The sequence below is a fragment of the Setaria italica genome, chromosome I (genome assembly GCF_000263155.2).
Source record: "Setaria italica strain Yugu1 chromosome I, Setaria_italica_v2.0, whole genome shotgun sequence".
Taxonomy (NCBI): domain Eukaryota; kingdom Viridiplantae; phylum Streptophyta; class Magnoliopsida; order Poales; family Poaceae; genus Setaria; species Setaria italica.
The window spans coordinates 18785796-18797936 of NC_028450.1; the positions used below are offsets into that span (position 1 = coordinate 18785796).

A 12141-nucleotide genomic window follows, 5' to 3' on the forward strand; every position below is an offset into this window, starting at 1 on the left:
ACGCCAGGGGTCAAGAGCCGCCGCGCGGGAGTCCGCAGCTTCAGGCCTCGAGCGCTAGCGCCGGGTGGGCGGTGGACGTCAAACACCAACACCCAACGGCAAGCTCTGCAACAAGATGGAGGCTAGGGCGGGCGGTATATGATTTCTTGTGCTTTGCTGAGCATGATAACGGCCCTTGCTTGACCCTTGAGGTGTTCGGTCGTGTATCACCGTGTGTCGCTTGCGCTTCGAGGCCCTTCTCGCAGCCACGTCATTATACTATTTCTCCGTCCTTAATGAAACACAGGTTCTTTCAGGCTCTTCTCGAAGCAGCTTCATTGTACTATTTCTCCTCAATCTTAAACACGTTCTCGATACATACCGTTTGCGGTATTGCGAGAGAGCTTTGCAAAAACTGAACGGACGGGTGAATGTAATCTTTAGGTCCCTCATCAGTACGCTGAATTCTAATAAAACATGACCTCAACAAAAATAATATGAATTTCAAAATAATAAAACTTGGGTTTTCTGCTCCCCCGAGGCCCGAGCATCGTTTCAGCAAAAGCTAATCCGGACAGGGGTAGCGAAACCAAGATTTATTTGGGATACCCAAATCGCATAACAACACTATGATTATTGATATCAAATAAAAACACTACTGTTACCATGACACTCACCGACGGACCACTGACAACTTTGCTTCAAGAAACTAAAAAATATTTTGCATAATATGAATTCTGTGATTAATCACGACAAGCTCTTTCCGTTCAGAACCATATCTACTAAAACTGGAGAAAACATGATGTCCAGAACAACTTGGAATTATGATATAAGCAGTTACAAATAACTAAAAAAGATGTCCCCAAATGCTGATAGGTACATGTGTGGAAAGCTTCAAATAGAAAGACAAACTTTACAGGTTCACGGCTTCAGCCCGTGAGGTCTTTTAGGATGTTCTCCATTGCAATTCCAACTGAATGCGGCCATTTTTCGAGTCAATTAGATGGTACTTCTCATTAATCCTCGTGTTGTTTATAACATCACCAAGGCTAATGACAACGTAGCCAAGACTTTCCTACAAAGTTAAAACATACAACACCAGAAAGCAGGATGGTTAGCAGCAGAGAATGAAACATAATGTGTTATGTGCAGACACTCATGCTAATGGAAGCTTAAGGGATTATAATCTACATGTCATTTTATATGTGGTATTGTGCTCTCTAAACTTCCATATTGACTCATTACTTAGCAGTTAGCACAACTAAACACATACAAAAAACAGTTCAACTAATATAGAATCAAAGTAGAAAGCACAGATGGTCCCAGTCCTAACAAGTCTGTAAACAATAAAATTAATTTGGTACAATATGCTATGCCTACTACATAGCTGAGTATTTCTTTTCATTTTAGGCTTCTATTTTCTATATATATGTTCTTTTAGAAAGCATATATTTGTTACAGGTTTCAAACCTGACATATTTGTCAACTAGGTCTTTATATCAGTAAAAAGGTTGCAACTAGGATTCCTAATAATATTTTTTTTATCTAAGTTACTTCAGCAGTAAAAATTACTGCAAATTTAGCAACCATAGATTTCATGCACAGATTCTTCAAAATCATGTACCCTCAGTTCAACATGATGTTTAGGGCATCGGCACATTAAAAATTAACAATTCGACTATATACTTCCATGAAGAATATGGCATTTCAAATCAAGCTAACTAAACATTATGAACACATTTCATTATGAATCAAATAACATCTATCATACATTGCTGATCTACATAATTTTTTATATATTGACATACTGATTGTCAAAATTGGACTAGCAGAAATCTTAAAACAAAATATATATTCGAACAGAGTATTAAACGGTGGCTACAGACTTTCTTACACAGACATGAAAAATACAACTATGACTAAGCGGCTAACACGTCTAGTCAACTTTTTTTTATCTTATGTAGTTGACAATGTGTGAAAAGGATGGCTATGCCTTTGTTTAAGCTGTTGCAGCAGTTCTTATGCTATCATGTGTGTGACAGTGCTCTCATGGATCATGGCTAACAGTAGGGGAAAAATGGAGTCAATTTTGTTGATCTTATATAGTTGGTAATGTGTGAAAAGTATGGCTATGCCTGTGTTTAAGCTGTTGCAGCAGTTCTTGTACTATCATATGTGTGACAGTGCTCTCATGGGATCAAGGCTAACAGTGGGGGTGGGGGGGGGGGGCATGGAATGCCAAGTAACATCCAGGGTGCAGGGGAAAATGGATACTAAGGAACCAGGAAGTGTGTCTGCAACAACACTGGTCTTGTTAACCTATTGCTTATTTTCCAGCTTGATTGTTAGAGTAGGTTGGGAGATGTTAGTTTGGAAGGTCAAGTAGTGCATAGGAAGGATACCTTTCGATATTTGGAGTCAATGCTACAGAGAGATCATCAGCATAAAAGGCAGAGTGGTCTTCTTGTGACCAAACAGGATGGACCTCCAGGTCACCAAGGCCATTCTGGACTTATTTGGGCATGCTTCTGGTCTGCATACTAACCTCAGTAAGAGCTCTGTCTCTCCCATCCAATGTTCGGAAGATGAAATGCTCCTCACTGCGGAGATATTGGCTTGTCCTGTTAAAAATTTCCCCTGAGTTTAGGAGGGGCTCCCTCTTCTTCCTCCTCCTTCCCTCCCTTCTCTTTTTCTTCCGTTTTCCTAAAAATCATGGAGGGGCTCAAGGGAAGGCTCCATTGTCCGAGGGGCGGTAGGTGGGGCTTGAGCCCCGTCCGCCCCACCGCTAGATCCGCCCCTGGTTACCCCTAATATATAAAGTGCCTGATCATCTCCCAGGATGGAAGGCCTCTATGATGAATAGGGCTGGTCGTTTGGTTATGGTGCGGGTGGTGATGACAGCCTTTCCTATTTATCACATGTTAGCCTTTGACCTCCCAAAATGGGTTATCAAGGCTATAGACAAAAGAAGACGGGGTTTCTTGTGGAAAGGACAGGAACATGCAAATGGTGGAAATTGCCTGGTGTCTTGGGAAAGGGTCCAGAGGCCCCTGGAATATGGAGGATTGGGGATTCATAACTTTGAATTGCTAGGCTGGGCTCTCCGAATCCGTTGGTTGTGGACTAAAAAAATGGACCCTTCTCGACCATGGGATGGCTTCCAAATTCAAGTTCCTCAAAATGCTCAAGGTCTGTTCAACATGGCTGTGGAATCAATTGTGTGAAATGAGGAGACCATACGTTTCTGGAAGGATAGGTGGCTGAACGGCAAAACTATGGCCAAGGTTGCACCTAATTTGATACTTGCCATCCCCAAGAGAACAGTTAGAAGGCGGACAGTGGCTGAGGCCCTCAATAATCGGAATTGGGTGTCTGACATCAAGGGCACCCTATCTGTCCTAGTTCTGGTGGAATACCTTCAGGTCTGGGATTTGGTTGACAGCATTGTTCTGCAGCATGATGTACCAGATCAGTTCAGATGGAAACTAACCCAATCTGGAAGTTACAGCAGTAAATCGGCTTATGCTGCTTTCTTTGTGGGGACCATTAAATCCTCTCCTTGGAAGAGGATCTGGAAGAGCTGGGCCGGCCTTGGCTAGACCCCTTGTTCCTTTTTCTATCTTAATGAAATGACACACAGCTCTCCTGCATTGTTCCGAAAAAAAATGCTACATAGAGACGAGGATATTGATGAAGATGTTAGCCATAGAATCAAAGTGGGGTGGATGAAATGGCGCCCAGCATCTGGCATTCTTTGTGACAGGAGGTTACTGCAGATGCTAAAGGGCAAAGTTTCATAGAACGGCGATTAAACCTGCAATGTTGTATGGTGCAGAATGTTGGCCCACAAAAACACGACATGCCTAGCAGATAAGTATTGTAGAAATGCATATGTTGCATTGGATTTGTGGTCATACAAGAAGGGATCATGTCCGGAACAATGATATACGTGACAGGCTAGGGGTAGCACCAACTGAGGATAGGAAAAAGTCCAGTTTACTCCCCTCACCAATTTACTTTGTCCACTTAACCCCCTAAGCAAAATTTAGGCTCACATTACTTCCGCGAACTATTTCTTTTGGTCCAATCTACCCCCTAATTATATTTTTCTTTTTTGTTTCTTCACGTACAAGTTGAGATTGAATTTCAAATTTTGTAAGTTGACTTATAACATTATGCTCTACATTAGAAAAATACATTAGCATTTTTTCAAGATTACTTTTCATACAATTTTATATATCTAAGATCAATTTCGTATTAAATATTCCTAACCTAGAAAATAACCATGAAAAATTCTTAGTATAATTTTTTAACGTAAGGCATCATGTTTTGTATCTGCTCAGAAAATTTGAACTCAAAATTCAACTCATACACGAAGAAACAAAAAAGAGAAATCTAATTAGGGGGTAGATTGGACCAAATGAAATAGTTCAGGGGAATAAAGTGAGCTTAAATTTTGTTCAAAGGGTTAAGCGGACAAAGCTTGTCCAACACTGGTTGAGATGGTTTGGACATGTACAACAGAGACCTCCATAGGCACCGGTGCATAGTAGAATCCTACGGAGCGACAATAATGTGAAAAGAGATAGGAGGATGAAATTGACATGGGAGGAGGCAATAGAAGGAGACATGAAAGGATGGAATATACCCAAAGATTTATCCTTGAATAGGGCTGCTTGGAAAAGAGCTATTCACGTGCCTGAACCTTGCTAAGTGGTTCATGGTTGGTTTCAACTCTAGCCTACCCAAACTTGCTTGGACTAAAATGCTTTGATGATGATGATGATTGTTTGAGTAGGTTGCTTTAACCAAGCACGTAACTTTTACCATTTTTCCAAACATAGAACTAATAGAAAAGTGTAAAAATTTGGGGACCATAGTGAAATATGCTCAATTGAGAATTGGTTGTCTTGGTTCACTGCGATGTTGATAGCCCGGACAAGGGGGCAGGGGTGGGGGATTAGAGCTTTTCAAATATTCTCCAGACTTTGGTTGCAGTCCAATCTCTGCAGTTCATTTTTCTTTCGATAATCAACAATTCCCGCTTATACTTTGAGCTGCTGTAGAAAAGCAGTTGTGAAAAATACTGCATTTTCTCTTTATACATATTAAGGTTAGAAAAATCATGTAGTACAACTATTATTTCTGTCATACTTGGTGTGTAATTTGAAACCTATTAGTATCTCCATGCGGTTAGCCATATATTAGAATTTCTACAGGCAGTTCCACGGAACAAAATTATTACAATCCAACTCAGAAGCCAAGTTTTCCAAGTTTTCCAAGACAAGCTATAAGCTAGTTAATGCCAAGGGAGAGTCAGACTTCAAAACAAAAGCCAAATAGAACATGATCATAAAATGGATAGGAACTTTCAGATCTCGAGGAGAATTATACAAAGAATCAGCTTACAACCTTTCTTGAAGGTCTTCAGTTTGTCTTTAGATTGAGAGTATGTTTTTTTTCCATGAAAAAGGTTTACAACATTGTCATTTCATTACCAAATTCAGTAGAAACAGTGAATATTAACAACCTAAGACTGAGTTTCAAGTTTGGAAAACATGGACCATGTTGACAAATTTATTAACTAATAGTTAAAGCTACAACTCCCAGCTAGTTCCCAGTGGTCCCTTCTCATTACTCATGAGTAATGTACTAGCATTATCTTAAGCTAACTTAGGGGAAATGATTTAATAGAATAATAAGACCATTGACCACTAAGAGTAAAAGGCACCATGGATCCTTAAACTTCCCCGGATTCTCACCTAGGTCCATAAACTATGAAAGTGAGCATCTGAGTCCTTGAAGTTTTCAAGTGGTTCACTCTAGGTCCAATTATGACCTGGATTCTTACCTGGGATGAACCATTTAAAAAGTTCAAGTGACCTGGATTCTCACTTTGAGAGGTCATGGACCTATATGAGAATCCGAAAAAAAAAAAGTTCAAGGCCCTGGGTGCACTTTACTCTGACCACTAATTGTGTGGTTGTACTCCTGAAGCAACAGCTGCCATGCAGTCTTGATGAGGTATGTGCCTAGCAATAGTATTTACATTTTTACTCTATCAACTCACACAAAATTCAAAATACCAATTAATCTGCATCACAATAACAAGAAAGGTAAAATCAGAGAACTAATACCTTCGAGTGTATGCCAAGACTTGGTGGCCTGCTAATGACTTCAACTTGCATTTTATCATTTATAGGTGGTTCCTCACAAACGAACTCAAATTCTTGTTCCCATCGTGGATCTCTATTCTTCTTGATATGCTGCACATATTTTACCAAGCATTATGTCTGTAACATGGTGACCAGAACTATGTGTAATGGAAGTACTTGTTATAGTAAAACATTCTAGACAAAACAGACATAAAAATCTACTACTGTGATTTATGAATGAGTATTTATTGCCATATCTAAAGGTTTATTGCGTACCTTTGTCTTTCTTTCTTCGCCTTTGAACAAAATTCGCACATATGGATTGGTGTGGTGCTTTCCTTCAACATCCTGTGCTTCATGGACAATAACTACCAACAAACCACCACCTTCCGGCATGCCATCAGGAGCCTTTTCAATGACACCAGACTCATCACTCGTCTCAACATCAGAATCACCATCCTTGAATGGCTTATACGTTAGATCAACAGTGAGCTGTCCCCGGAACTTCTCATTTGCTGGGTCATTTGCATCCATGCTCTTGAGCAGGTTAAGTGTAATAGATTTTGTCTCATCTGGAGTAATGTCTTTCAGTGGGATAACATTCATTCCAATCCTGTCATGCTTCCCAACCTGATTAGGCAAGATACAGTCATATAGGTTGGAATATATGAGCCCAAGATAATTAGAGAGAGGGTAGAAGATATGGGACAACTAATGCTTACCTGCTCCCAATCATAAACAGTAAGCTCCAGAGCTTGAGATTCTGGGTCTTTAACAACTATTTTGAATTCCTCGTTCCATTCAGGGTTCAGGTTGCTTCGCTTCACTGATGTTTTCTTTGATGGAAGTTTGTCCTCAGTTAGCTTTAACTTCACATATGGATCTGATTTGCCCAGAAGATCTTTCTTGGTGAGTTTAACAGCCTGTACTACATTAACAAAGAGAATTCCCACAGGCTTCTTTTGTGCTCTGCATGTATCATGTTAGAAAAAAAAAACAGATACTAAATTAACCAACATAACACAGACATTATAAACAAAAGAATTAATTGAACAATGGCATTACTTTGCAGGATCCATGATTTGCACCTCGAGTACTTTGGGCCACAAGTACATATTTGCTACTTGGGTCTTGATAGTTTCCTGCAGGATCCATTAATGATATGTAAGTTTCTTTGGATAGAGGATATGCACCAACAATGCATTGGTAGATGATTTGAGGAATTAGATTTACGTATTGACATTGAAATTAAGTAGTTAATAAATAGAAAACATTGAGCAGTATACTATACATTTTATGAATACCAGAAATGCTATTGGGTGGATGAAATGACAAGCCTGTTAATGTAGAACGGACCTGAACAAATCCATAAAGGCCAGGAATTGCCATCAGATCTGCTCCTAAGAGTTTCAGACCAAAGTCAACATGGGGCTGCAGAAAGGTGAACAGCATATAAGTCGTGTGATACATTGGTAATACACAAAATTAATACATGCTTCAGAACTTACTTTCTCCATGAGTGAAACGAGTATTTTAGCAAAACATGGAAAGCTAGGAACCAGTGGCCTCAAGGTTATGCGTGGGAGAGCAAATACTTGCAAATCAATTACCTGCAACAGTAGATATGATACGGGACAATTATAATCTTACAATGAAATCCAATCTCTTCAAATTAGCTTGATCTCTCAAAGATAAAATGTTGCAGCATGTTATAACTACATATGATCTAATTTCACCCACATACATAGAAAGTACCTGTGCCGTTGCTTTTAGCCCATATGCTTTGACTACAACAGTGATATTAGGATTCCCAGCCCACTTTACTGAAGGTTCCATTATAAGTTCTTGTTCGTCAGTGGTGTAGACCTTCATCCCTGCATTGGAGTGTCAGGGAAAATGCCATATTAGCACATCATCGAGCAACCTATGGTCTACAACAACATCTGCTTTTAATGACAGAAATAATGAATTAAAATAAGGGCAGCTCCAACAGTTGCTAGCTGTAATTTATTACTCCCTCTATTCTTAAATATATGACGTTGAGGATAAGCTAATTAGTTGAATTTGAACTAATTAGCTTGTCATAAATGTCATATATTGAAGATCGGTGGTAGTATAACTGCCAGCGTCTACAGATAGCATAAAAGGCTAGCCCTCCAACAATCTAACATTAGCACATTGTCCAAAGTTATTGTGGGTTGCACGTGGTAAGGAGAGAGGAAAGGTGTGGGTGACCCCATGAGCAGCTCAGATTACACTATAGATTAGCTCTAGATGAAGAACTAGGACACAAGCAGAAATTTGAAGTGGATGCATATAGATAGATGAGGGTGCATCTCCAACAGTGCCAGCTCAGCTAGATATAAGGGTGCTTTATGTGGCAGGGAAAGTTAATAAGGAGAGATAAAACCCTACTAATAGTTAGTAGACAGTCTAGTCACCTCTTCCAACTTGGATGCAGTTAATACATCTCTATGACATGTGGACCTTAGTTGATCCATTCGATATGTTATTCTATCATGCTATCTTTAGGTGACCTGTAAATTTCTTATAGGTAGTGGTTGACTCTACCATTGGATACGCCGACCTAACTGTAACATTCAGAAGTATTCAATAAATAAAATGTGCCAAATGTCTCTGATACAAGAACTTAAGAGCACATGAAAGTAATGAAATATTAGGAATGATTGGATCGTTGGAAGATGTGTAGTGAATAATTCAGGTATTATCTTGGAAGTTACCTTGGAAAAAACATGGCCAATTGTGGAGACCTGATTGGAATATTAGTGTGTGTGATGGTGGTGAGGTTAAGAGTTTGGATAATTTCGACAGCAAATAACCAGGAAACAAATGTAACAGCTCAGATCACCATGTACCCTATTTAGTGGAAGCATGGATGAACACCCGAGCAAGTCACCATGTACACAAGCTGGAAACCAGTAGAGAATTTTGAACCACGGGTCACGAAACCTGTAGTGGAGGTCCTTTTTTTGTTTAATAAAGGATTATTTTTTTCTCGAACATGAAGGAGAGCTGCGTATCATTATATTAAGAAGAAAAAAGGGATAAGAACCCTTACAATACCCATACCCACCACTATGGAACCATACTAAGAAGGGCCTTTTCCACAGTATAACAACCGACCTCGACCTAAACATTCACTCCTCGATTGGCACTAGAACGAGCAGGTGATTAACTCCTCGAGCTCCAGCCAAACCCCACATATGTAACTCCTCACTGGCTGACAACAAAGCTCTGGTAACACTTGGAGAGGCCCCATCAAAAACACAACGGTTGCGATGGTTCCACAACGTCCAGGCTCCCAGAATAATCAGAGAGTTAAGGCCTTTTCTAATGGGAGCAGGCACATTGTTAGAACTTAATTCCCACGATTCCTCAAAACTTCTCACATCCGGATGAGAGGTGAGAACCTGCAGCCCAACCCTCCTCAGAATATTAAACCAAAACTCTCAAGCGAAGACACATTCTATCAGCAGGTGATAATGGTTTCCTCCGCTTGATCACAATGTGGGCAGCTTACAGGGTGTGGCAGATTCATTTTTTTAGCCGATCAGCCGTCCAACACCTGTCCCTAATCACCAACCACATGAAGAACCGGCATTTAACGGACACCCAAGTCTTCCAGATCCTCTGTATTATGATATACTATCAGCACACAACACTTAAAACATGACATTCTACAACACCTTTCTGAAATAAACTACTGCAAGTCTGAAAACATTTTGTTGGAGTTATATCATACAAAATGTACATTACTTAAGTCAATTTTCAAATATCCATTTTACCTAAAATGTTAAAGAATAACTTACCTTGAAATGTTGGCGGCAATGAGCCTAATGTTAATGTCTCAAATTCAACTGAATCAATCTTATACTTTGCAGTGTTCTCAGCAATAATTGGCTTGGCGATTTCCTTTGCCATTTTACATATTGCCTGGGAAAGAAGATATTTTTAAAAATAGAGGTGAAAATACATGGAAAAAACATATTGCAAATTTTTTTAGGACACAGAACGTAGTGCATACCTTGTCAAGATAGGACCACATAGTCTCAATGAACTTGTTCAGCCAATCAATCTTTGTTTAAAAAAAGGGGGGGTTTGTGTTATGTTACATCAGTCAAATATAAGATACCATGGAAAGGGCACAGAAATTTGACTGGGAGGATAAGCATACCCGATCGAAGTCTGGATTTTTTATCCAAAGAGGAATCTCAGGAAGCATGTTTTCCAATGATTTTGTATCAAGTTCAACAAGTGCCGTGATTACAGGGTGCTGCGCAATCACCATTAAAGAAGATTACATTAAGCTGGGTGCTAGTAATAAATAAACAAGACTAAATTAATCAATATTAAGCAAAAGTGATTTAAGACATTCAGATACCAGATACTAGAGTTCAATCTATTTTTGCACCGCCATGTACATGATATCAAATATTGCAGTCTAGTGAGTGGGCTTAGGAAGAAAGCATAAACATGCCATATATATATATATATATATATATACAATATACATATATATATATATGTATGTATGTATGTATGTATGTATGTGTAGAACACTGGCTCAAGCAAGCAAAGAAGAGACACCTATGCATCACTAGATGCAATGGCCAATAGCTAATTTTCATATGGCCATGAATCAAAAAAATGTGAGCTTGAACAATATTTAAATCTGAAACAGGAAACAAGAACAGAGCACCCTTACACTCTGATCTGATACAAAACATGTAATTTGCATTTAACACAGTTAAATTGTTCGAATTCAACCTGAAACCTTTAGGGCAAATTAAAGAACCAAATTTCTACCATGTTTTCCCCCTTGAATTGCATTAATCATTTGATTTATTCATCACCTGACCACTCAGGACCTGCCAGCTTCCTAGCAACTATATTTCCCTTCTTATGTAGTCAGTATTCACTGCACTGAATAAGAGCATGCAACCAGACAAGAACCCTCTTGTATGACCAACACAAGGAATTCCAGAGCATTAGATAAAACGACCATACTCGCGCGTGCTCAACACAAGCGATTCTTATTGAATCAGCCGGCAACCAACATAACTGAACAACTTTTCTTGTTAATATATAGATGCGCAGCTCTCCTGCGTGTTCGAGAAAAACATAACTGAACAACTAAACTATGCGTCCCAGGCAAGCTCAGCACTTCATGATTTGAAATCGAAGACCGTACCTTCAAACATTTACAGACCAATCCCAGAAGAGGAGACGAGACACCCAAATCACACAGAAAGAATCAGGGGAGTGAGCCAGATCGTACCTTCACATCGGTCGGTTGGTAGTAGATGAAGAGGTAGTACCCAATCCCGAGCCCCAGGGTCACTCCCACTCCAAACCCAAAGAAACCCAGCACGGTGCTGAAAAAACCCATCACCGCTCTTCCACCGCACCCAAGAACGCGAGCAGGAGCAGCCAAGAAAGAAAGCAAGACGCGCCAGCAGACGGAAGTCAGACTCCTTAAATCACACGCGGAGACAAGGAGCAGCAAGAAACAGTACAATGCCAAAAGGGAGAAGCGGATGAGATCTGGAAGAGCGAGCGGAGACGAGAGGTTGGAGAGTACAGTAACAGTCAAGATGGCATCAATGGCATGCCCCTAGTGGTAGGGAAGGGGGAGGAGGACCATTATCATCCTAATAATGGCGCGCTGCTGGGGGGTTACTGTCAGGCCAAATGGAAGGGGAGAACGGGAAGGAAATCAACACCAAGGGTGCTGCAAGAATGGGGCTTGATTATCTGCCCAATCGGGGATCAGACACGGGGTTAATGACTAATGAGGATGGGGGCAGCCGCTCGCTGGCGATGTCGGCAGAGGAGCACGTTGAGGACAACGCCTCCGTGTATAACGGGCCACAAGATTCGGCCATTTGTTTTATGTTTCGCTAGGATCCGAGTCCTGTCTCTTTCCACTAACTTTGTGTGATCTTTTTTATTGGATGCTTTTGGGAGTCCACTGATGCTGTTTATT

General features: G+C 40.2%; 1 protein-coding gene across 2 annotated transcripts; it reads right to left on the reverse strand.

Moving 5' to 3' along the window:
* Nucleotides 1–674: 674 nt before the first annotated feature.
* LOC101778289 (synaptotagmin-2) lies at nucleotides 675–11940 on the reverse strand. 2 transcript variants are annotated; one of them, XM_004952345.4, is made up of 12 exons: nucleotides 11434–11935; nucleotides 10330–10428; nucleotides 10180–10230; nucleotides 9965–10088; nucleotides 7890–8008; nucleotides 7643–7744; nucleotides 7491–7565; nucleotides 7200–7276; nucleotides 6857–7103; nucleotides 6411–6764; nucleotides 6117–6245; nucleotides 675–1054 (listed from the first exon to the last, which is right to left on the reverse strand). In XM_004952345.4, the coding sequence occupies exons 1-12, from the start codon at nucleotides 11542–11544 to the stop codon at nucleotides 926–928; spliced, it is 1617 nt and encodes a 538-aa protein (XP_004952402.1). In that variant the 5' UTR covers nucleotides 11545–11935; the 3' UTR covers nucleotides 675–925. The 2 variants fall into 2 exon arrangements, with proteins under 2 accessions (XP_004952402.1, XP_004952403.1); XM_004952346.4 differs by lacking the exon at nucleotides 675–1054 and adding an exon at nucleotides 5382–6011 and having other exon boundaries at nucleotides 11434–11940.
* Between the last annotated feature and the right edge of the window lie 201 nt (nucleotides 11941–12141).